General features: G+C 43.2%; 1 protein-coding gene across 1 annotated transcript in view; it reads right to left on the reverse strand.

Moving 5' to 3' along the window:
• Positions 1–27,029, reverse strand: part of CIT (citron rho-interacting serine/threonine kinase) — a 171,074-nt gene that overhangs the window by 95,342 nt on the left and 48,703 nt on the right. The window contains 1 exon segment of the mRNA XM_030860370.2: positions 7,709–7,892. Coding sequence (XP_030716230.2) covers positions 7,709–7,892 — 184 coding nt within the window.

Consider the following 27,029-nt stretch of genomic DNA (forward strand, 5'->3'; position numbering starts at 1 on the left):
CACAACTACTGAAGCCTGCATTCCTAGAGCCCGTGCTCCACAACAAGAGAAGCCACCGCCTGCACACTGCAACGAAGAGTAGCCCCCACTAGCCGCAACTTGAGAAAGCCCGCGTGCAGCAACGAAGACCCAACGCAGCCAATAAATAAATAAATGTTCCTTAAAAAAAAAAAAAAAGAAGTAACCCAAGCTTCTTGATCAGTTTCCTTGTCTGTAAAACAACGGGTTACCACTGGGATTAAATGAGAATGTTCATCACGCCCTTAGAGTAGTGTCTGGTACAGTGAGTTCTCAGTAAAGTCATCTCTTTCGCCCTTATTATTAGGCTAGTCCGTCGATCCTGCACAGTCTAGCAGAGTCAGGATTGTTAGAGGCAGGGCAGTGTAGTGGTCCAGGCTATGGGTCTAAGTCTCAGATCTGTTACTACCTGCAAAACCTCAGGCAAGTAACCTAACCTTGCTGAGCCTCAGAGTCCTCCTCTGTAAAATGAGGATAATACCAGCTACCTCATACAGTTATGGTGAGATTGTGACGACTTAATGGACAACTCACGTGAAGGGGCATTCGGCACAGTGCTGGGCGCACAGGAAGTACTCAAGAGACGACAGCGTCCATGAGCAGCTGTATAAACTGTGCAGAAGAATTGGAATAATCCCTGGCCACTTCTAGTTCAATCTGACAAATGTTCACTGAAGGCCTGCCAGAGGCAAGGCTCCGCTGCATGCAAAGTGTGGAAGACACCATCCCCAACCTCGATGAGCGCTGAGCAGCTGGGCCAGACACAGGGCACAAGGAGGAGGGGTGAGTGAGAAGGCAGGCTGGGGTCTTGGCACACCAGGCTTGAACACCCAGCTCAGGAGTGGTCATTAATTCTGTGCACATCGTGATGCTACTGAAGGGCTGAGCAGGAAAATGACATCATCCAACATGTGCTTTGGGAGAATTCCACCCTCTGTAGAGAATGGATTAGACCGGGGAAAACGGGAGGCAGATGAATCAGTCAGGAGGCTACTGCAGTAGTCCAGAACTCAATGAGGGGTGGCGGTGGGGACAGAAACCCGGGCATACACGCAAGAGGCACAACTTCGAAAACTCGGCAACTGATGAGATGGTGGGGGAGATGAAAAATAGTTTAAGATGACTCCGTTTCCTTGCCTAGAAAGGTAGAGAAAGTGGTAGTTTCTTAAATGAAATGAGGAAAACTAAACTGGTACCGAGTGGCTTACTGAGTGAGCAAGTGAGTCTGTGCTGGGAACAGGGATGGAGAGACGCTAGTAGGACATTCTGGTGATGATGAGCAGGGCACAGTGGGAGGAAGGCCATGGGGGGGAGGAAGGCCATGGGGAAGTGAGAGTGACAGTCAATGGACTCAATGAGATCACCCCGAACAGGCTAAAAAAACAACTAAGGTGGAGCTTTAGGGGATGGTGCAACATCTCAAGGGCGGCCTGAAACAGACACGGAACAGGGAGAACAGCAGTCAGAGAGGAAGGAGGGAAAACCAAGTTTCCATAACGTGGAAGAGAAGAAAGGAGAAAGTTTCAAGACACTCGTGGCAACTAATGGTATCATGTGGTGGGGTGGCAACCACTAAACACAGTGGCTGGGTGGAATCCGTGGCTTCTGAGACAGTGATTTTCATAGAGTTGGAGAGGCTGGAAAAGAGGCATTGAGGGTAGGCTATTCTTTCAGGAAGTTCGTCAGAGAAAGGAAGGTGAGAGAGGTCAGGAGACTCAAGACAAGTAAAACAGAGAGAACCGAGAGAAATTCACTTAGGGGAAGGGACACTTGCCAAACTGGCACCGAGATTGGGAACATACAGCACCAGTTAGTCAATTACTGTCTTCTTAAGGGATCCGAGGCAACCATGCGAATCAGCATGTGTAGACCAGCAAAAAAAGGCAGATCTTCTGGAGCCTAATCCTCAGGACTGGGCTGGTAGCGCTTGGATCGGATTTCCTAAAGGTACCTTTAAGACAAATGAGAAGGCGGCAGAATGGTCCTGCCAGGCCTGCGAGGCGAGCACACACAGTCTAAATAGAGAACAGAATAAGGCAAGAAGAACAAGATGTGCTTGACTTAGAGAAGAAATTGAGCAAGAGGAGAAAACCCCACAAAATATACAGAGGCGAGTCTTAGGCACCTGGTCGGGATGACCGTGGGGTGGAAACAGCATGGGGCACTTAGGGCAGTGTCCACGGGCAGGAGCTGGGGAAGGTTTTGTAACTGATTTGGGAGGTACAGATGATGCATACCTTTGGGAACCAGAGCAGATTCTGCTACTGTTCAAACAATCAAAACACAGGTGAGGCTGTTTGCCATAGGGATCTGTAGGCAGTGCGCACAATGACAGACAGCCTTGGGCTGGAGGTGGAAAGGAACAGAGTTTTTAAGGGAAGATCACCCCCCCACCCCCAAGTATTTCAGTGAAAAGTAAGAAGGACTGATGGGAGAGTTCAGGCCATCTTCCGCTGGAATAAGTCCTCCCGGCATGGACGGTGGGAAGCAGTGAAGTACAAAACGTAGACATCAACAGACACGGGTCTCAGACTCGTCAACAAATTGAGAGCTGCGGCCATAAAAATGACTTGAATCGATCCACCCAGTGCTTACTGAGTGGCTTGTCTATGATAGGCCTGAAGGGATAGTGGAAGGCAAGGTCAATGCAGTCCCCTGTCCTCGCCAAGCTTACACTCAAGCAAATGAAAACTCTGGGGAGAGAGTGTGTATGCGTGTGTTCATGTACACACACACACAAAGTGAGAGCCTCTAAATGAAAAGAGGAAGAAGGCAGAAACATCCAAGAGCTACACAGTCCACCTACTCAATAAACCTGCAGAGGCTGAAAACAAGCCCAGCCTTTCCACCGCCGTCAGCTCTCATCCCACCCTGCCCCACCCCACTGCTCAGTCACTGCCCATGATGGGCTTCTGCTTCTGAAAAGCACGTGAACCTGGGGACCCCACATAAATGTGCCCATTTCTCTTGCCTGTGGCATTTATTTGGCAGCCTAGCACAGTGGCTAAGAGACCCTGGAGCCAACTTGCCTGGGTTCAAGTCCTGGCTGAGCCGCCGGGAGCCATGTGACCTTGGGCAAGTTGCTTAGGCTCTCTCTGCGCCTCCGTTTCCTCACTTGTAAAATGGGAATGACGACGGTACCTTCCTTGGGGGCTGTTGTGCAGTTTAAGTGAGTTAACCTGTGTAAAGTGATTGGCTCAGAGCCTGGTACAGAGTCAGTACCCTGCAAGGATAAGCTGCTCTTATCTCCCTGCCCACCTGAAATTCTATGTGCCTCTCCACTGTCTTCTAAGAAGTTGAGGCAAATATTCTACCTTCCATTAGTCCACTTATAAACTCAGTTCCAACACCTGTGTTTTCTGAGGGTCTATAATGTCCTGTGCTCCAGGAAAACCAGGGTGAATAAGACCCAGCCCTGCCTTTGAGATCACAGCCGACGTGGGGAAACAGACAGATATTCCAACAAAGGTGATCACTGTACTTTGGCAAGAACTGGGAATTGGCATTACCCATTAAGTGCCCCCATGTCAGATTTTTTGCCTTCCCCTCCCACCTCTCCTAAAGCACTTAGACATCCAATGTTTACACGATATTCTGCAGTCAGGGTGTTTGCTTTGTGTCCCATGAAGTATTTCACACATATGCTTGTTTAACTGGATAGGAAGGAACCCATTCTGGGACTGGGCCTTCAAATTCTGGCCCCCAGTCCACTCCACCCAACAACCACCTTTAAGCTACAGGGATCTGGAGGCTGCACATGAACTTGTGGTGGATCAGGATGTTCAAGCATCACTAGCGGAAAGTTCTCAGGGCCTGGGGAGCTGGGTTTCTGGTCTGGCATGACTTTGGGCTATTTAACTATTGCTGAGTTCTTTCCGTATCTTCTTCACATATATAGAGACTAGTGCATGCATGCATATAGAGACTAGTGTAGTGGTAATAACAAAAATAATAACAGTGGACATTCCGTGTGACTTTTCCATGTGCCAGGGACTAGAACAAGTGCTTTCCATATTTCACATAATCCTCAAAACAGCCCTAAGAGGCAAGTATCATTATTACTTCACCTTGCAGTTGAGGAAACTGACATATGCAAAGAGGCCTCAGTAGAGCAAGGAAGAGGCACCCGAAACTGGTTCTCTGAAAATCTGGAAAGGCATTGGTGGAAGCCATTTTTCACTCTTCCACAGTCACAGTGTTTGGATGGCTGGTTCCAAGAATAAATTTTCAGATCCACCCAAAAGGAAAGGAAAAAGCCCTGAGTCAAAAAAGAAAGCCCCCAACAGGGGGGCTAAATATAGCCTATTCAGACACTGTCATCCCACAGATTCCAGTCTCATCGAAATCCCATTGGTCCTCTAAGATTGCCAGCGTCTCCAAAAGCATAAAACCAGCATGCGTAAAAACTAACACAAAATATAAAACCAAATGGCTTTTTCCTTCTAGAGTTTATACTGAAGGTTTGCAGAGATGCACTGCTTCTAGGAAGAAGGAGAGGGACCTAAAAAAAAATGTACCCCACGCTGAAAGAGGAGGGAGGAGGGCTAGGATCCATTATATTTTTAAACTTTTAACACACTGATTTCTGTTACTATCCCACCCGTGTAAAATTCAAGCCAACAGAGGCTCAGAGCAACACCCAGGCATTCAGAGCTTAGGGATTTAGTTTGGGTCATTGTTGGTTAAAAAGAAAGAGGCACCAGATTTGCACTAACTTTGCCCTCATCCCACCCCAAAGACGACCAAAACTAGTTCTGTAGGATCTCTCCCGTGCCCTCCAACTCAAGCTGCAAGGAATTCCCACTACACCTCAGACACAGAATGCTGAGATCAAGATTCCTGTGAAACCTAAAATGACGCACTCAATGGCTGGCTTAAAAATATTCTGGGGTCCCAAAAAAGAATCCTAAAAAGTGATGAGCAAATGCAACAATTAAAATCATTCTCACTGCCAGTCTCTGTGAAAACTCCTCTTTCATTCAGCTCCACCTCTGAACATTTAATTCTTTTCACTGGTAACAGATCTGGGGTCAGTTTTTTCCAACGCAGTAGAGCAGCATCTGCAATTTCCTTGGTGGTGTAAAGAGTGAGTAACAGTACAGGTAATCAATGTGTGTAAATAAAAACCTGTGATGCTGAAACAGGGAGGGGAGAAGTAGAAACTCAGAAATACCAGGTCCCTGGTGGCAATGGTGGCGTCCCAGAAAATTCCCCCCCAACCTCCAAATGAATTTTGTTAACTATATGTTTACAAAACTGCAGGGGCTTCTAAGTAATTTCATCACTGCATCTTTTCTATTGAATTTCTAAACAATGATGATCCAATACGTCCAGGGTCACCTACATCCAACAGGTGGGGTGAATTTCCAAAATGATGTTGGAGGTTTCACCCATAGGGCTGTCCCTGGCAGAATAAACAAATCCAACAGCAAGATCACATTGTAAGATATAAGATGAAGGGAGATCATTCTGATTCCAACCCCAAATTGCCACGGAAAGGGCAATTAAAGCTCTCCCACCCAAAGACAGGAATACTTCAATTCCATCTTCCTCATAAAAAATACACGGTTTTGTTTGCATGGACTTTTTTTTCTTTTTTATGAGAATCTTAAGCATTCTGTCGGGGCATGAACAGAAGCTCATTTTATGCTCTAGAGATATATTTTGAACTACCAAAGGTAAAACAGCATATCTTCAAATACAGTGAGCAATATAAACACAATCTAGGGGGAAAGGATCATGAGTAAATTAAAACAACAAATATTTATCGAGTGCCTGGGCCTTAATACTGAGAGGCCCCTATCGGAGAGCTCCCTGAGCTTTCTGTGAGAAGCAGAAAGATGCAATTACAGTCTTCCTGAAAAATAAGCAATTAATCACACACTGCTTCCGATTAATTGCAATGCCTGAGAGCCCTCACATCATTCTGCCTTTGCCCCTGAAATCTTATTCCCTCACGTCCTTCCTGGTTTTTCAGATCATTGATTAGCACCCCAAGCAAGCTTTCATTCTGAGCCAGCTCGCCCACTGCTAACCAGAACTAGAACTCTCCACGCACCTCCGTCCAGTCCGACAGGTGACCTTCACCGTGCTGTGTGTGTCAAGGTTAAGCTGCCCACTAACCATACATCCTTTAACATTGGGCCTCCAATTCTGCCCTGCTCTTCGATGCTGGTACAAAACGTCCCAGCCCTGCTGGGCCATTTCAAATCCATCTGATGGCACATTCAACAGCTAGTGAGCTTTCTGCCTCTCCTCCCATTATCTAGATTGCTTTGGGGATGCAGAGCAAATTAGCCCAAAAGGTACAGCCAACACCACCAAAATCCAACCCCCAATTTTAATCCCAGCCACCAGGGAGAAAGGAAAGAAGGGTCCCTTCGGTCTCTTGCAACACAAACAGCTCTCTCAAATTCTATCGCAGCCCACAACGCTACCTCCCATCAAGTGCCCAGTTCCCCCCAGTTGTCTGAAATCTTTCCAGGAACATTACTGTCAAAATAGCACCCATGGGGAGACACTATCCAAGAATCTACATGACATCCCCTCAATTCAATATCTGAGCTACGAGCACAACAAATCAGGACTAAATGCTGCCAAGGGAAGATCAAATTCTGCTTGTTTTCTAAGTGGGCAGCGACCGATCACCCAACATTACCCCGAGAGGCTCCAAGTGAGGGAGCTGTGGCATCGGGGGAATAACACAGCCAGTCCAAGACCTTCCCAGGGAACTTGAACCTCTGAACGCAGAATGTCATCGGATCAGGAGAACGAAGCAAGACACTGAGCTCTGACATCCACAGAGGCTACTGCATTTTAGAGAAATTCCAGGAGGCTGGAAGCCAGGGACCTCCCCCCGCCCAACCCCATCCCCAAGTCCCAAGTGCCATACTAATGCGTTTTTCTTTAGCTTTTTCAAGAATGGAGAAAGACTGATCATGTCAAGAGGTTTACAGTAATATTTATACTTCCATTTTCTAGTCTCCCGGTTTGTTTTTTCCCTTGTGAAGCCCAGTTTCTGTGAATCAATGACTCGGCTACATCATACTCCCTCCTGGTGGCTCACAGTAACGGGGCTCTCTCTGGCTGCCAGTGCTTTGCCGGCTCAGAGGCTCAGCTGCCGGATTCCCCAGTCTTGCAGCAGACTTTGAGCTGAGCCAAGTACCATCTCTCTGTTAGAGCTCTGGTACAGCCACTTGCAGCTCAGGTAACCCCATCGGGAAGCCTTTGGCTCGTGAGAAACGGATTTTAGGATTCTTTCAATACTGCCAAGAGAGCAACCTCCATCCACCCACCTGAGAGATAGAGGGCTACACAGATGGAAAAATAGATAGACAGCTCATCTTAACCCTGCACGTTCCTCCCTTCACCGAGGCTCTGCACTGCTAGGTATCTCCCACTATCTCCTCCCCTCTAAAGAAGACCAAAGACTGAAAAACTAACCCAAAGTACTCGATTGACAATTATGATGCTATGGACAGGAAGAGGTACCTTGAACACAGCAAAAATGAGAATATGAACAGTCTACCCCTCCCAAAGCCCAACCAGGTCAACTGCCTTCCAAACGCAAGCTGGTTAACAGCTTTCCTCCACTGCACTCCCCCCAGGCTGCCACTGCCACCGCCGCCACCTTTGGGCTCTATGCCTTGCATCAATGCAGGTCCCTTAGAAAAGTCAAAATTTCACTTACTCAGATCTACCAAGAATTCCCAGTGCCTTGCTATACGAAAACCCCACAAACGGCAGTTCTTCTCCTGAGAAACCTGAGGGGTTCAGCTGGCACGGAGAGGATGAAACCCACGAATTCTTCTCTGGTTCATCAAAATTGGAGGTGTCATCATCAGACTTGAGGGTGGGAACGAAGGGGGGAGGAGCTGGTTAAAGAAAAACAAGAAGGGGTGGGGGGGGAGAAAAATTCAGACGGATTCAACACTGTTGCGGAGAAGAAAATCGTCTCACTCCTTCAGCGTTCCCGATGGCACTGCAGCGCCTGCTTTCAATCTAGCTCACACACAGGCAGACCCAGCCTCTGCTCGGCTCTTACAGCAACAAGAGATTAACCCCTTCCCTGCCAACATGGCCACCAACCCGCAGACGGGCTGCCTTCCCTGCTGGGGTAAACTGAAGGGTAAACTCAAACAGGTCACTTGGTAGAACAAAAAGCACTTGGGGAACTCGTTTGAGCAAGCCACTCGTTCCTGATATTTCCAGAATGATGCTACAGAGCATCAGATGGCTGGTGCTGGTGTACCAGATGACCTAAACCTTTTTATTTCCTCTTCCAGACAGGTCCAAATTATTAATATTTAGTGCTAATCACTGGGATAAGATGGAATTTCTACATTTCGTGGATTAACTGGACTGAGAGAAAAGAACAGGAGAGAGAGTTTGGGAGGCATGTAACTCATGTTAGGATAGCTCTGCAGTCCAGCCCATTCATATCCGGATGAGTATACTCGGAGCACTTATGTACCACTTTTTTTTCTTTTTTTTTTTAGTTCATTATCCCTCCTCCCCAGCTCGATCATGCCCCTGAATCCGCCGCAGTTTAATCAGCATAACGAAATGCCAGCCAGATAAAGTTCTTCCCGATGATGTACGGCACCCCTGTGCACTGACGGTGTGGATGGATGGCTGCGTCCTACCTCATTAAGGCATGACTCCTGGCTAAGGACGTCTTACATCTTCTCCACTTCCTGCGGACCTACTAAGCTCTCTCGGTCAGGGAGTTGGACATTCGTTCATCGGTCACCAGGAAGCCGCCCACTGTGGTGGGCTCCCAGGGGTATAGCCAGCCAGAAGCGTTACCATGGCTGCGGGCTGAGGCGTCTGTGGTAGGTGGGCCGGGTAAGCTGGAGAGCCGGGCATCACATCCCCCGCAGTGCAGGCTTCATGCTCGCCACTCTGTGCGTGCGTGGTCTGGCGGCAACCCCGCCTGGCCACCTGCGTGGCAGGGGCCAGTGCTGATCTGAGTGACAGAGCAGCATGAGTCACGGCCAGAGCTCTGGAGAGCGCCCCCTAGGACAGTTGTCACAGCGCTTCCCAGCCCAGGCTTCTTTTTTAACTCCTTGCTTTCTGCACAAAAGCTGTGTGCCAGATAGGAGCAGCAGTCTATTTTCCGCTTATGGACTCCAAAGAATCTGGTTGTTTCCAAAGTTCCCCAATGACAACAACAACATCGGGAGCAGCAGGCAGCATCAGGAAGGAGACAAAGGTGAAGGGATGTGGAGCGGCAGGAGATGAAGCCAGAATGAGGAGGTCTGGCAGCTCCCGGGAAATGCAAAAAAGAACATTCTCAGAACTCAGGTGCGTTGAGATGTGGTAGGAGACTGAAAAACGTAAAATGTACACTTCACGAAAATTATTTAACACCTCGAAGCTCTCAAGAGAATTTAAATCTTCCCTGTGTCAGAATCTACTTGCTTAACATGTTAAAAATTAGTTGATGGAAAGAAAAATTACACTGAATGCTTCAGCCCACCTCCCATGTGTACTTTCCATCAACATGGGCTCAAATCCAATCGGATTTCAATTACCCAATATCTTTTATTAAAGCAAAAAAAAAAGAAAAAAAAACACCTTTTAATGGAAATTATACTTCATGAGGATAAAAAAGAGAAGTTTCCCATCCCAAAATAAGGAAACTCAGGTAAAGACTGAGGAAATGTATGGAAAGAGATTTGCAGATGATATTAATATGGAAGCATCATGGCTGGTGGCACATACTTTGACTAAGTGGGTTCAAACCACAGCTCCACCACTTACCAGCACTGTGACCTTGGGAAAGTGCCTTAACCTCTCTGAGCCTCAGTTTCAACATACAGATAATTTCCTCAAAGGGCTGCTGGGAGGTTTAAATGAAAGAAATCTATATAAACTGCTTACTGGTACAGCTCTTAGCATACCGTAAACACTCCATAAAGACTACTTGCTATTAGGGCAGGAATAAAGAGGCAGACGTAGAGAATGGACTTGAGGACTTGGGGTGGGAGGGAGAAGCTGGGTCAAAGCGAGAGCAGCATAGACATATTTACACTACGGAATGTAAAACAGTTGGCTGGTGGGAAGCAGCAGCATAGCAAAGGGAGACTGACTCCGTGCTCTGCGATGACCTAGAGGGGTGGGATAGGCAGAATGGGAAGGAGGCCCAAGAGGGAGGGGATTTGCTTTGTTGTGCAACAGAAACTAACACAGTATTGTGAAGCAATTATACTCCAATAAAGATCGATGAAAAAAAAAAAAGACTACCTGCTGCTGTTACTGCCCACATGACAGATGTTTATGACAGATCCTGCAGTCAGAAGGCTAGTGAGGCACAGCAGAGTCTGTGTTGAGTATTCTTTCCTGCACAAGACACAGACACTCACGTGGATGTTTGTGTTAATCGTACCATTTCATTCTTAGCAGAAGTTTAATTCCCTTTCCACTATATACTAATTTATCTTTGGGAGACTGAAATAGAATTCCATTTCTGAGTGAGGAATATGATTAATATAGGGGCAGGAGCCACCCTCTGTGAAATAACTATGACTGAGAAATTCCGTACTATAAATAAGATCCCTCTTTAAAACTCCATCACACTCAAGGCTAGCCCATGTAGTCGAGATAAGATAAAGGGCCAGGTAATCTTCAATAAGAGGGAGAAGTCAACATGAAATGCCCCAGCTGGTAATAAGCGAGTTACTCACAGGACAGATGAAAAGCTAAGAATGTCAGAGCCTCTAGACAGGTAGTCAGTTGGGTACAATGGGAAACTCTGAAAAGAGGGGCTTCTAGCGGCCACATTTCGGCAGGGAAAAGAGCCACGGCCTCAAGCCAAAGAGAAGTGGGTGAAGTGGAAATCCTCAACCTAAGAGAAAGTGATGGATGCTCACCCTTGTCCAGAGCCCTTTAGAAGAGAAACAGGGCAGCTATTAAAACTGTAGCCCCAGGTAGGGTGTCTGCGTTTACAGTATCCTACATGGTGAGGGAACTATAAGCCAAGAAATTATCAGCAATATTGGTCCAGGATCCCTTAGGGCACTGGCAGATGTAAGTGGAGAAAAATCTGTAGGACCACGTTCACAACACAGGGCACACAAGACTCCTTCTCTCCCTCCCTCCCTCCCTCTCTCACTCCAACACACACACACACACACACACACACACACACTCCCAACTAGAAATGAGTTCACAATAAAAAGTAAAAACCAACAGCTACACATAACAAGAAAAAAGAAACCACCCAAACTACCACGAAGGAGCATCAGCAGATACAAAAGTGGGAGAATTAGCCCCCAAAAAACTGCAGATAAGAGAACAACCTAAAATGGACCATAAAATAAATTTTCATTCATGATCAAGGTAAATGAGTAGAAATTCTAATAAAAGAACAAGATACTCTGGAGAAAAGACAAAGCACATTTGAAAGGAACCAAATGGAACTTTTAAAAATGAAAAACATGATTGCGGAATTTAAAATTTAAAACTCACTGGGTGCATTAAACAGAGTAGACACAGCTAAAGAGAAAGCTGATGAACTAGCGGATAGATCTGAGGAAATCACATAGAACCATGCTTCACAAGGTGTGATCTGTAGACTTGCAGCATCAACAGCACCACCAGGGAGTTGGTTAGAAATACAGAATGGCAGGCCCTACACCATGCCCACTGAATCGGCACCTACATTCTAAAAAGATCCCCAGGTGATTTGTGAGCACACTGCAGTTGGAGAAGTGCTGATACAGAATGCAATACACAGAGACAAAGAGAAAGGAGACAGAGAATAAGAAGGTTCAATGCACCTCTAATAGGAGCACTGGAAAGAGAATAGAGAACTAGCTCAAAATCTGGATGCCACATTTTAAAGGATTATATAATCTAAAGATTATCAAGTATGTGACCACATCTATCTTGGGGGATTAATTCTCCCCTCTCTTGTACCTTATGGAAAAAGTCCCTTTTTTGATCCTCATAAAACATGATTTTTTCTTGTTTTTTGCTTTAAAAAAGATATTAGTAGGTCACTGAAATAACTGGATTTGCATCTACGTTGATGGAGGTATTCAATGCACCTAAGAACATAGCATAGTGCCAGGCACATAGCAGGTGCATAATAAATACATGCTGAATAGATAACAAACCCAAAACAATTAAGAAAATGGGAAAAGGAACATACATATCGATAATTACCTTAAATGTAAATGGATTAAATGCTCCCACCAAAAGACACAGACTGGCTGAATGGATACAAGAACAAGACCCATATATATGCTGTCTATAAGAAACCCACTTCAGACCTCAGGACACAAACAGACTGAAAGTGAGGGGATGGAAAAAGATATTCCATGCAAATGGAAATGAAAAGAAAGCTGGAGTAGCAATTCTCGTATCAGACAAACTAGACTTTAAAATAAAGACTATTACAAGAGACAAAGAAGGACACTACATAATGATCAAGGGATCGATCCAAGAAGAAGATGTAACAACTGTAAATATTTATGCACTCAACATAGAAGCACCTCAATACATAAGGTAAATACTAACAGCCATAAAAGGGGAAATCGACAATAACACAATCATAGTAGGGGACTTTAACACCCCACTTTCACCAATGGACAGATCATCCAAAGTGAAAATAAATAAGGAAACACAAGCTTTAAATGATACATTAAACAAGATGGACTTAATTGATATTTATAGAACATTCCATTCAAAAACAACAGAACACACATTTTTCTCAAGTGCTCATGGAACATTCCCCAGGATAGATCATATCTTGGGTCACAAATCAAGCCTGGGTAAATTTAAGAAAACTGAAATCGTAACAAGTACCTTTTCCGACCACAACGCTGAGACTAGATATCAATTACAGGAAAAGATCTATAAAAAATACAAACATACAGAGGCTAAACAATACACTACTTAATAACCAAGTGATCACTGAAGAAATCAAAGAGGAAATCAAAAAATACCTAGAAACAAATGACAATGGAGACACGAGGACCCAAAACCTATGGGATGCAGCAAAAGCAGTTCTAAGAGGGAAGTTTATAGCAATATATTCCTACCTTAATAAACAGAAAACATCTCAAATAAACAATCTAACCTTGCACCTAAAGCAATTAGAGAAATAAGAACAAAAAAACCTCAAAGTTAGCAGTAGGAAAGAAATCATAAAGATCAGATCAGAAATAAAGGAAGGAAACGATAACAAAGATCAATAAAACTAAAAGCTGGTTCTTTGAGAAAATAAACAAAATTGATAAACCATTAGCCAGACTCATAAAGAAAAAAAGGAAGAAGACTCAAATCAATAGAATTAGAAATGAAAAAGGAGAAGTAACAACTGACACTGCAGAAATACAAAGGATCATGAGAGATTACTACAAGCAACTCTATGCCAATAAAATGGACAACCTGGAAGAAATCGACAAATTCTTAGAAATGCACAACCTGCCGAGACTGAACCAGGAAGAAATAGAAAATATGAACAGACCAATCACAAGTACTGAAATTGAAAATGTGGTTAAAAATCTTCCAACAAACAATAGCCCAGGACCAGATGGCTTCACAGGCGAATTCTATCAAACATTTAGAGAAGACCTAACACCTATCCTTCTCAAACTCTTTCAAAATATAGCAGAGGGAGGAACACTCCCAAACTCATTCTACGAGGCCACCATCACCCTGATACCAAAACCAGACAAAGATGTCACAAAGAAAGAAAACTACAGGTCAATATCACTGATGAATATACGTGCAAAAATCCTCAACAAAATACTAGCAAACAGAATCCAACAGCACATGAAAAGGATCATACACCATGATCAAGTGGGGTTTAACCCAGGAATGCAAGGATTCTTCAATATATGCAAATCAATCAACGTGATACACCATATTAACAAACTGAAGGAGAAAAACCATATGATTGTCTCAACAGATGCAGAGAAAACTTTTAACAAAATTCAACACCCATTTATGATAAAAACCCTGCAGAAAGTAGGCATAGAGGGAACTTTCCTCAACATAATAAAGGCCATATATGACAAACCCACAGCCAACATCGTTCTCAATGGTGAAAAACTGAAAGCATTTCCACTAAGATCAGGAACAAGACAAGGTTGCCCATTCTCACCACTATTATTCAACATAGCTTTGGAAGTTTTAGCCACAGCAATCAGAGAAGAAAAAGAAATAAAAGGAATCCAAATCAGAAAAGAAGAAGTAAAGCTGTCACTGTTTGCAGATGACATGATGCTCTACATAGAGAATCCTAAAGATGCTACCAGAAAACTACTAGAGCTAATCAATGAATTTGGTAAAGTAGCAGGATACAAAATTAATGCACAGAAATCTCTGGCATTCCTATACACTAATGATGAAAAATCTGAAAGTGAAATTAAGAAAACACTCCCATTTACCACTGCAACAAAAAGAATAAACCTACCTAAGGAGACAAAAGACCTGTATGCAGAAAATTATAAGACACTGATGAAAGAAATTAAAGATAATGCAAACAGATGGAGAGATATACCATGTTCTTGGATTGGAAGAAGCAACACTGTGAAAATGACTATACTACCCAAAGCAATCTACAGATTCAATGCAATCCCTATCAAACTACCAATGGCATTATTCACAGAACTGGAACAAAAAATTTCACAATTTGTATGGAAACACAAAAGACCCCAAATAGCAAAAGCAATTTTGAGAACGAAAAACGGAGCTGGAGGAATCAAGCTCCCTGACTTTAGAATATACTACAAAGCTAGAGTAATCAAGACAGTATGGTACTGGCACAAAAACAGAAAGATAGATCAGTGGAACAGGATAGAAAGCCCAGAGATAAACCCACACACATATGGTCACCTTATCTTTGATAAAGGAGGCAGGAATGTGCAGTGGAGAAAGGACAGCCTCTTCAATAAGTGGTGCTAGGAAAACTGGACGGGTACATGTAAAAGTATGAGATTAGGTCACTCCCTAACACCATACACCAAAATAAGCTCAAAATGGATTAAAGACCTAAATATAAGGCCAGAAACTGTCAAACTCTTAGAGGAAAACATAGGCAGAACACTCTATGACATAAATCACAGCAAGATCCTTTTTGACCCACCTCCTAGAGAAATGGAAATAAAAACAAAAATAAACAAATGGGACCTAATGAAACTTCAAAGCTTTTGCACAGCAAAGGAAACCATAAACAAGACCAAAAGACAACCCTCAGAACAGAAGAAAATATTTGCAAATGAAACAACAAAGGATTAATCTCCAAGATTTAAAGGCAGCTCATGCAGCTCAATAACAAAAAAACAAACAACCCAATCCAAAAATGGACAGAAGACCTAAATAGACATTTCTCCAAAGAAGATATACAGATTACCAACAAACACATGAAAGAATGCTCAACATTATTAATCATTAGAGAAATGCAAATCAAAACTACAATGAGATATCATCTCACACCAGTCAGAATGGCCATAACCAAAAAATCTAGAAACAGTAAATGCTGGAGAGGGTGTGGAGAAAAGGGAACACTCTTGCACTTGTTGGTGGGAATGTAAATTGATACAGCCACTATGGAGAACAATATGGAGATTCCTTAAAAAACTACAAATAGAACTACCATATGACTCAGCAATCCCACTACTGGGCATATACCCTGAGAAAACCGTAATTCAAAGAGTCATGTACCAAAATGTTCATTGCAGTTCTATTTACAATAGCCAGGACATGGAAGCAACCTAAGTGTCCATCATCGGATGAATGGATAAAGAAGATGTGGCACATATATACAATGTAATATTACTCAGCCATAAAAAGAAACGAAATAGAGATATTTGTAGTGAGGTGGATGGACCTAGAGTCTGTCATACAGAGTGAAGTAAGTCAGAAAGAGAAAAACAAATACCGTATGCTAACACATATATATGGAATCTAAGGAAAAAAAATAAAAAGGTCATGAAGAAACCAGGGGCAAGACGGGAATAAAGACACAGACCTACTAGAGAATGGACTTGAGGATATGGGGGAGGGAGAAGGGTAAGCTGTGACAAAGTGAGAGAGTGGCATGGACATATATACACTACCAAGCGTAAAATAGATAGCTAGTGGGAAGCAGCCGCATAGCACAGGGATATCAGCTCGGTGGTTTGTGACCACCTAGAGGGGTGCGACAGGGAGGGTGGGAGGGAGGGAGACCTAAGGGGGGAGAAATATGGGAACACATGTATATGTATAACTGATTCATTTTGTTATAAAGCAGAAACTAACACACCATTGTAAAGCAATTATACTCCAATAAAGATGTTAAAAAAAAAAAAAACTACAATGAGGTATCATCTCACACTGGTCAGAATGGCCATCATCAACAAATCTAGAAACAATAAATGCTGGAGAGGGTGTGGAGAAAAGGGAACACTCTTGCACTGTCAGTGGGAATGTAAATTGATACAGCCACTGTGGAGAACAGTATGGAGGTTCCTTAAAAAACTACGAATAGGGGCTTCCCTGGTGGCGCAGTGGTTGCGAGTCGGCCTGCCGATGCAGGGACATGGGTTCGTGCCCCGGTCCGGGAGGGTCCCACATGCCGCGGAGCGGCTGGGCCCGTGAGCCATGGCCGCTGGGCCTGCGCGTCCGGAGCCTGTGCTCCGCAATGGGAGAGGCCACGACAGTGAGAGGCCCACGTACCGCAAAAAAAAAAAAAAAAAAAAAACTACGAATAGAACAACCGTGTGACCCAGCAATCCCACTACTGGGCATATACCCTGAGAAAACCATAATTCAAAAAGAGTCATGTACCAAAATGTTCATTGCAGTTCTATTTACAATAGCCAGGACATGGAAGCAACCTAAGTGTCCATCAACAGATGAATGGATAAAGAAGATGTGGCACATATATACAATGGAGTATTACTCAGCCATAAAAAGAAACGAAATTGAGTTATTTGTAGTGAGGTGGATGGACCTAGAGTCTGTCATACAGAGTGAAGTAAGTCAGAAAGAGAAAAACAAATACTGTATGCTAACACATATATATGGAATCTAATTAAAAAAAAAAAGGTCATGAAGAACCTAAGGGCAAGACGGGAATAAACATGTAGACCTACTAGAGAATGGACTTGAGGATATGGGGAGGGGGAAGGGTAAGCTGGGACAAAGTGAGAGAGTGGCATGGACATATATACACTACCAAACGTAAAATAGATAGCTAGTGGGAAGCAGCCGCATAGCACAGGGAGATCAGCTAGGTGGTTTGTGACCCCCTAGAGGGGTGGGCTAGGGAGGGTGGGAGGGAGGGAGATGCAAGAGGGAAGAGATATGGGAACATATGTATATGTATAACTGATTCACTTTGTTATAAAGCAGAAACTAACACACCATTGTAAAGCAATTATACTCCAATAAAGATGTTAAAAAAAAAAAAGATATATAATTAAACAACTAGAAAATGGCTCTTGCAAAGAGTACACCTGGCATAATACAGGCCATGAAGAAGTTACTGGATGTTTGAGTTAAATGAAGAGGCTTTAGAAGTAGAGATTGTTCTGTCTGAAAAATATGTTAATGAGTGCCTATATTAATGTTTCCTGATAGAGTATAATGAAATCACCATCTCACCCCCACAGCATGCTCACTACATTCAATAATGACAAATAAGAAGTCATACATTAAGATCTGTTCATTAGTAAAAGCCACTAAAAAAAAAAAAAGGAAAAAACCTTTCCCTATATACATTTTAAATAAATCAGCCTATGCTTGAGGTCACATCAGGGCACATTTTCCTCAGTGACAGGGGCTATCCAAGTACATTCTGGAGGGTCCCCCTCGCCCCCCACTTATAAGATAGATGGCAGAACAAGGTTTTCAGAAACAAAGAGCTATTTTAAGCACTGTAGTTAATCTCCCTCCTATAAATTCTCTCCTTTTTAAAATCCTGACATTCATTAGAAGCTTGGGGGGTGGGTGCGAAATGTATTGTCTTCAAAACTATTCACGAAGGAAAAAAAAAAAAAAAACAAGGAAAGGAGAGGCAAATGGATTCATCCTCTTGGCCCTACTTCTTTCTAACACGCTCCACTGAGCTCCATTTTTCCCATTCAAACTTTTAACTTCTCGGCATACCAAACATGAATATTAAAAACGCAAAAGATTTTTCTAATTTTGGTCTAGGGTTGATCATCTGCTTTCCCCGCGGTAACACAATCTCCATGAAGCGAAAGACGACGCTGTGTTCACCATTATACACCTAACACCTAGAACAGTACCCATCTGTCCTGATTCAAGGGTTCATATCTATATTGTGAAAGGAATGAATCAACAACAAGAACCTTAGATGTGGGATAATTTCTTAGACCTAATGGGATAGTTCATGCCATACACCACTTCAAGGAACTCAGAGTACCCAATTTAGTCATGAAGAATTGGCACATTAAAAACAAAAACAAAAACCTAAACCTAGATATAGCTCATAAAACTCCCATGATGTTCAATCATCACTATGGGTTATGGACACTGGTGCTGGGTTGTGTGTAGCAGAGTTAGAAGATGAATAACAGACAACATAGTGTCAGAAAAGACAAAGGCACATGAATAAATACTGTGATATCATGAATCAGGACAGTGCCTGGAACGCAGTGGGCACTCAATGATATTAAATCAAAAACATTTTCAAGTTCATTCTATCTACCATGGTGTTCCACACCTTAAAAAATAAATAAAAAGTACCCAATTGATTAATTAGATGCTACGTTCAAATCTAAAAGAAAGACTACCTAAATATTAGCTGTCTTCTAGTTCGTTAAAATCTGAGGCACCAATGTGATCGCACTTATCTACATGATGAAGACAGAACGGCAAAACAAGTGAAGAGGAGGCCGTTTGTGTCGTTTAGAGGTCAAGATGAGGCTGTGAAAAGTGGAGAGTGTGTAAACAGAATGATGGCCATCGTGTGTTGCCAATGGGGATACACTGCGTTTTGTGTGTTCCTGTGTCATGGAGGTGATTGAATCTCGTGAGTTAGTTAAAAGATGTCTTCACGGGCTGGAGTGGGAATGAGTGCTACTTTAGAAAAGCCAGGGAACAGTAGCCCAAGAAAGCTGTGGGTAATGAGGCTGGGAAGTAAATCCAAGTGAAATCCTGGCTGGACCTTGAAGGGGGGAAATCCTAGATTGGATTGACAGAAGGGATTATTAGAGAGCGTTTAAGAGTGCTGGGCTGGTGTCAGTGCCTGAGACTGATAAGATCACTTCAACAGTGATGGTAGAAAGAGGTCGATGCTAGGAACTGCTAAAGGACAAGTCTACAATAGTTAACATGACAAATTCTATACTAAGGAAGTGATAACAGAAAGGGAGAGGACGTGGATTAACAGGAGGCATGGCAAAAAATGTGACAACTGATGCAAGAGCAGAGATTTTAGGAATATCAATGACTGACTCTTATGATAGGAACAACTGCACGAGAAAAAGTTTGCAATAGAAAAAGCGAGATATACAATATCGGAGATCTCATGGGAATGAACCAAGAGAATAAATTAGGGGACAGGCAAGTAGAGCTAGCTACTAAATACACATAAGTAATTGAGCCCATGAGAACAGATTATATCTCCTGAGCCTCATGCAAGCCCTCGACTTTCTCCGCTCCGCGTAGGAAGTGGTCAGATATAACTTGTCCAAACAGCCCACTGTATATGAAATGCAAAAAGAAGACAAATCGGATCCAGTTTCCAATAGACTTGAGTAAATAAAAAATTATCCCACATCTTTGCTTCCCAAAAGAGCCATAAAAAGACTTAAAGGTAATGTTGATTTGGCTGGTGATCAAGTTTTACAATGGTGTCTCCAAAGTAAATGAATAAGGAAGTTTTAGCATTACTAAAGGATGCTTCCATCCATCAATCTCAAGGATGCCAGGGCTTGGCTGCCAACAACTAAGCAGGTTTCCTCTCTGGGGGCAGATACAAGATCTCGATGGAGTTGTGTGCTGTCTGAATCTCGCCATTCTCAAAAGCCATTGTTTCTACAGGCTGCTTAATATCGAGTTTTTGGTAAACTACTTATGTTTTCCCACAGAATTATACTTTTAGGGATGCTTCCTCTCAATTCTGGATAACACTTCCACCAGCCTTCTAACGTCATAGTGTCACTTTGTTTTTCCCCCTCCCTTTTGGTCTAGGTAAACAGCAACCTGGGAAACACCTACATAGGATGGAAACGCTCAAAGAGAATCTTTTCAAACTGCAACTAGTCATGACCGTATTTCTCTGCAAAGCTGGGTGTGGATACATCCAGTGTGGGGCGCAGGTGGAGGCCCCCAGCGCACACTTGAACAATAGTTCACGGGCTTCCATTTCCCGGGACCTGCTCGCTCTAGACCCCAACAACTTTCCCTTCCAGCACCTTCCCCCTTGAATTACCTACACTTAAGGACACATCAGATTAGATTCATTCTTTTCTACCCTCAAGACCTCTGTGGTATCCTTTCCTCCAACATTTGCGGGGGTGGGGGGATTGTTTTTTTCCTCCAACATTTTTTAAATTTAAGTTTTTATTATGAAAATTTTCGCATGCACCAAAGTGGTACGGGAGTAAAATGAACTCCTGCGTGCCCTCAACAGCTTGTAACATTCTCGTTTCATCTCATCCCCACCCCTATTTTATTTGCACGTGCGCCGATTATTAAAAGCAAACCCCAAAATAGCAAGTTATCAAAGAAACAACAAAAAATTATTTTCCAGAGGGGAAGAAAGATATGTTTCATATGAAAAGTACCATCCAAGTGCTGAATGGAAAGAATACAAAGACCTAGGTACACAGCTCTAAACAGTTCCTAAAAAAAAAAAACAAAAACTACAATAAAAACAAGCAAACAGGGCTTCCCTGGTGGCGCAGTGGTTAAGAATCCGCCTGCCAATGCAGGTGACACGGGTTCGAGCCCTGGTTGGGGAAGATCCCACATGCCGCAGAGCAACTAAGCCCGTGTGCCACAACTACTGAGCCTACGCTCTAGAGCCCGAGTACCACAACTACTGAGCCTGCACTCTAGAGCCCGCATGCCACAACTACTGAAGCCCAGGTGCCTAGATCCCGTGCTCCAGAACAAGAGAAGCCACCACAATGAGAAGCCCGCGCACTGCAAATAAGAGTAGCCCCTGCTCGCCACAACTAGAGAAAGCACATGCACAGGAATGAAGACCCAATGCAGCCAAAAATAAATAAATAAATAAATTTATTTTTAAAAAAAAAAGCAAATACATGTATTTGTACATGCTAGATGGAGCACAAGGTAAAAGAATAAAGATATCCGTAGCTAACTCATACACAGTGCTCATAAAAAGCAATGATGAAACAATCACTCATTCATCAAAAAATTATAATGGACCAACTATTATTTTTCAGTCATGGTTCCAGGTGCTTGAAATGTATCTATGAAGAAAACAGAAAAAATGTTCCTACCTGTTTTCTACCATCCATCATTTTGAACCTAAGTGCCAATGGCTAAATGAGCATTCAAGTCACAGGGTAAAATAAGTATCTTTTTAACATTCAGAGATTCAGGAGATTTATCAACCACAGACTAAGTTGAAAGAATTATTAGAATATATATTCAGATGAATAAAAATGTAACCGCCCCCCTGCCCCGCCAAAAAAGCAAACCCCAGACATCATAATCTCACCCACAGTTACTGCAGCAGATATCCCTAACTTAGGGTTTCTCAACTGTGGCACCACCGACATCCGGATTACAGAATGCTTTGTTGTAGAGGGCTGCCATGTGTATGGCAGGGTGTTTAGCAGCGTCCCTGACCTCTACCCACTAGATATGCCAATGCCACCGCAAGTCATGGCAACCAAAAATGCCTCCAGACACTACCAAATTGCCTCCAGTTAAGAACCACTGCTCTAACAGATAAGGACTTTTTAAAAACCATGACCATAATACCTTCATCACACCCAAAAAATTAACAGTAACTCCTTAACATTATCTAATACCATGTTTTTGTTCAATTTTCTCCAGTTGTCCCCATAATATCTCTTTACATTTGATTTGTCTGACTCAGAATTCAACCAAGGTTCATACACTGATTTAGTTGGTATGTCTCAATCTATAATCACTGACTTTTTTTTTAATAGTATTTATTGGTTTAAGAAACTGGATCACAATGTCCCTGTAGAATTTCCCACATTCTAGACTTGGTTGATTGTATCCTTGTGACATCATTTAACACGTTTCTTTGTCCCTCATGTTTTCTGGAAACTGGCAGTTAAAGCCAGGGCCACCTGTACACTCATATCCAACTTCTCTTGACGAGAATACTCCCCAGGATGTGTTGCCTACTTAGTAGTCCATGACATTAGAGGGCACACATGTCTGCTTATCTTTCTTTGTGTGATGTTAAGAATGACCCATGGGGTCCAGTGAGATCAGCCTGGTCGCTCCCCCATGAGGCTCCCTCCCATCTTTCACTACATATCTCAGCAACCATGGATGATCACTGCCTAGAATCATTATTTTATTGAGGGCTGAAAAATGGTGGTTTTCTAATTTCGTCATTCTTTCTACATCTATTAGCACATTAACAACTTGGTTACCCTGGAATATAGTTCAAATATGAAGGTGGGATAAATGCTTGGTCCTCTCCCTATACTTAGCAACATTCAGAGTACTGAGGTGGGTGGGGCCTTAGCAATCGCCAGAAGCGCCCAATTAGGCTTCTTTTTTCAGTTGCCACTATGAACGAGTGAATTTTCATATATGTCATGGGTTTCAAGCCACTGCAGTCTTTATGATGCTTATGTTGTCCCATCTTCGGCCAGGAGAAGCCCCTCTACTAGATACTCTTCTCAGAAAAGTCAACTCAGATTCTATTTTAGCTTTGGGGGCTACTTTCCAGTTTACAGGGGTGGGAAAAACACCACCCACCACCATCAGCCCCTAAGGAAGAAGCAAAGAGACAAATGTGGGGATATTCTATAAGACTACGACCTGGCTTCTTTGTCAAGTCAATGGCGTGGGGAAAAAAATTATATATATATATTTTTTTTTTTAATTAAAAAAAATGTAAGCCTAACTCCACAGCTAACTATACTCCAAGTTATGAGTGCCTTTAAATCCACACTGTCGGCGGGAATGTAAAATGACACAACCACTTAGAAAAGTTAGGCAGTTTCTTAAAAAGTGAAGCATACACCTACCATATGATCTAGCCATTCTAATCCTAGAGACTTACCCAAGAGACATGAATGCACATGTCCACAGACTTGCTCATAGAAGCTATATTTCAAAGAAACAACTCAAATGTCTATCAGCAGATGAATGGATAAACAAAATGTGGTATATCCATACAATGAACTATGACACATGCTATAACATGGATGAATCTCAGAACAATGATGTTGAACGAAAGAAACCAGGCTAAATAAGAACATATTCTATGACTCAACTTATATAACGTTTAGAAAATACAAACTAAACTACAGGGAAAGGGAATTCCTGGTGGACCAGTGGTTAGGACTCTGTGTTTTCACTCCATGCTTTCCCCAAATGAGGGACCAGGTTCGATCCCTGGTTGGGGAACTAAGGTCCCGCAAGCCATGCAATGCAGCCAAAAAAATTTAAAAATTAAAAAAATAAAGTACAGTGAGAGAAGGCAGATCAGTCATTGCCTGAGGTGACAGTGCGGGGAGGGTGGTAGGGAAGGGTTACAAAGGGGCACAAAGAAACTTTAGGCGGTGATGGTTGTTCATTATCCCGAGTGTGGTGATTTTTTCACAGGTATATACATATGTCAAAACTTAAACTGTGCACCTGAAATACATGTGCTTATTGTCGACCTATTATTTCTCAATAAAGCTGCTTCCAACCATTGGGATGGGAGAATATTTTGTCCCCAATCGTTTCCTGGTCTAAGGAGCTTCCACTCAGGCTCCTTCACCCCATGAATGAACACATCTAGTCTCACCCCTTGACTCACTCCTCACCTAGGGAAGGAGGAACTCATCTGACTCAGCAGAGCTGGGCATTTATCGGGCTGTTGTACCAGAGACAGGGTTACCGTGCCTCAAAAGCAAGAAGCGGGCTCAACGCTTCCTAGGTTACTGCCTACACCCAGGCCTGGCGGGCACTCGGCCAACGGACGGCTCTTGTCCTCCTTACCCACCAGGCGCACTGGGGCAAGGCCTCCCTGTCCATGAGAGAAGGCCCACCACGCTCCTCTGGTAGGGCGTAAATTTACCGGAGACCCTCATCAAAGGCTTTTGAGTGCCCCCCCCCTTGCCAAGAGTAAAGTGGCTAGTTTGGTCCCTGTGTGGCTATCGGTTCTTTGTGTGTGTCCTTTGTTAGTCAGAATTTTGAAGGCTACGAACAGTGGGTCTTGGTCCCCAAACTGCTGATGCTGTGGTTGAATGTTATCCTTTTCTTTCCATCCCCAGGGACCAACAGAGTCGGGCACTCTTTTCTAAAGTGAAGACACTGAAATTTGTTCCCAAACCCTCAGTGGTCATGAGCCACCTGGACCTCCCACTGGTCGTCGTCCAGCTCTGATCTCTTCTGACTCCTGCCAGCCTCCCTCTTTAGTTCTGTCCGAACTCTGCCCTCGGAAAATGAGTGTAAATGCAATCGCCGCACTTCACAGAATTGACTGGAAAGCTGGCTGTCGAATAGAGTCCCAGATGTTTAATATAATGTTGAATCTTTAGCCAAATCATTTCCATGTTTCCTGGAAAACCTTCCAAGCAAGTGAGAATTGAAGGGTTGAGGACTCCAATCTACGGGCTCTCTAACAAACCTATTCCCCATTTCCCATCTTCTCCCAGGAAAGGCATGAATTTGCCACATTCAGAAATGATTTTCTGAAGTGGGATTTAGCCCTGCAGCACTGGCTTACACTAAGAGGCACCATAAGACGCAGTCATAGGGAAATCCCAAGGGCACGTATTAGAGGGGTGCGCTCCACCACGTCACAAGGGGTCTTATTTTGGGGAACCCCATGTTGAAATTCCTCAGGGCTCAGTACCAGAAAACTGAGTCTTTTCTGAGCATACCATTCTGGATTTTTTTCTCATGGGACTGAAGCTCTTACAACTGTTCGTATTCTCCTTTTTGCTTTGGCCACTAGGAGGCTGAGGATCCCAAATCCGTCCCCGTCTACCAATGTAACAGGAATTTGTTTGTTTTTACCTTTAACCCTGACTCTATTTCCTTACCCTGATACTCCCTTCACCCAGATTTCTCCATTTATTTATTTTTCTCATTTTAGTATTGCAATTATCTCTAAAGTAAACCATCTCAAGTTATCTTGGAATAAAGTGGAATATTACATATTTTTAACCTCTCTGGAGGTAGCTTCTAAATTCAAACTAGAGGGGGAGATCCTAGAATCCTAATCCATATGCATTTAGCTTTTTTTTTTTTGGCCCCAATGTGTGGCTTGCAGGATCTTAGTTCCCTGACCAGGGATTGAACCCAGAGCCCCGGCAATGAAAGTGCCAAGTCCTAACCACTGGACCACCAGGAAATTCCCTGCTTTTAGCTTTTTTTAGCCTATTTTCTCTTATCAATAACTTACTCTATAAAATATAAAAATTAAAAAAATTAAAAAGCAGAACAATCCCCAAGAGACATGCAAATATTTCCCTGTATATCTCTTAGCCTGTAAGAGCTACTGACCATGTCCCCATTATTCCTTTTTTATGTTTTAGCAGGTGGTGCCCGCATGCTCCTGGTCCAGTAAATTGAGTTTCTGCCATCACTATACCATCCCCTTACCCTTCTACCCTCCTCTCCCTCATGCTGATCCCCCGAACACCCCCCAGTTCCCCTTCCTCATTTCCTCCAGCCCCTGAAGTGACTGGGTGGGTGTCGCACAGGGAGATACATTTAAAGGCCAACCCAGTTTAACAGAGAAGTACATCTGCTGTCCTCCTCCAACTAGCTTGGAAATCAAAACATGGCCAGAATCCAACTAGCTTACAAATCAAAACATGGCAGGTGTGCAACTGCTAGAAACCCCCAAACAAGCAGACCTTTAAAAGGCTCGAAACCCACACACACACACACACACACACACACACACAATGTACAAGTCACTGAGATAACGCTATTCTAAAAGCAGAACACCAAAAGAAATAAATGAAATATGCATGTCAAAACCATAAGGGGTTTTCATTTGAGAAGAGAGAACCACTCATCAGAACTCAATGTCAGGATGGCCAATTCAAAGTATAAACATGGTGGGATTGTACAAAGACTTCTCCTTCATTTATTTCAATGATGCAGGAAAACAGCCTGACAATAAAAACTCCGGAATTCTTAGGAGTCAGTATAACAATGCAGTTGAGTACAGACTATACTGGTGTTTATATTAGCATACAGAATGTCTTGGAAAGTTACACAAGAAATTGACAATAATGGTTCACTTTAGGGAGAGGCACTGGGCATGTGGTGGGAAGGAGACAATTTTTCACTATTTAACCTTCTGTGTTGCTTGAATTTTTTTTTTTTTTTATCATGGACTGTACTGCTTTTTCAAATAAATTTTTAAAAAGCAAATTGAACTTGGGAATTCCCTAGCGGTCCAGTGGTTAGGACGTTCTCACTGCCAAGGGCCTGGGTTCAATCCCTGGTCAGGGAACTAAGATCCCACTAGCTGCACGGCACGGCCCAAAATAAAGCAAAGTGAATTTGGAGTCAGGGAGACCTGAGTTAGACTCCTACCACTGCCAACTACTGGTTCAACTACTGGTCCTTTGCCAGTGGCTTCATCTCTTTAGGCCTCAGTATCCTCATCTGTACTGTGGGCCCAAATATAGTGTCTGCCTCATAGAGGTTTTAGGAGGAGTAAATAGGACAATAATATGCATAGTGTGCTTTGCAGGGCCCCAGGCACATAGTAGGTACTCAGTAAAGGGCACGGCAATATAATACACACCTAAAAAGTGATAATGAAGGAAATGTAATCCATCATTAATTGAAAGTAAATATTATACTGATTACCTTGTAATAACCTATGATAGAACATAATCTGC

The sequence above is a fragment of the Globicephala melas genome, chromosome 13 (genome assembly GCF_963455315.2).
Source record: "Globicephala melas chromosome 13, mGloMel1.2, whole genome shotgun sequence".
Taxonomy (NCBI): domain Eukaryota; kingdom Metazoa; phylum Chordata; class Mammalia; order Artiodactyla; family Delphinidae; genus Globicephala; species Globicephala melas.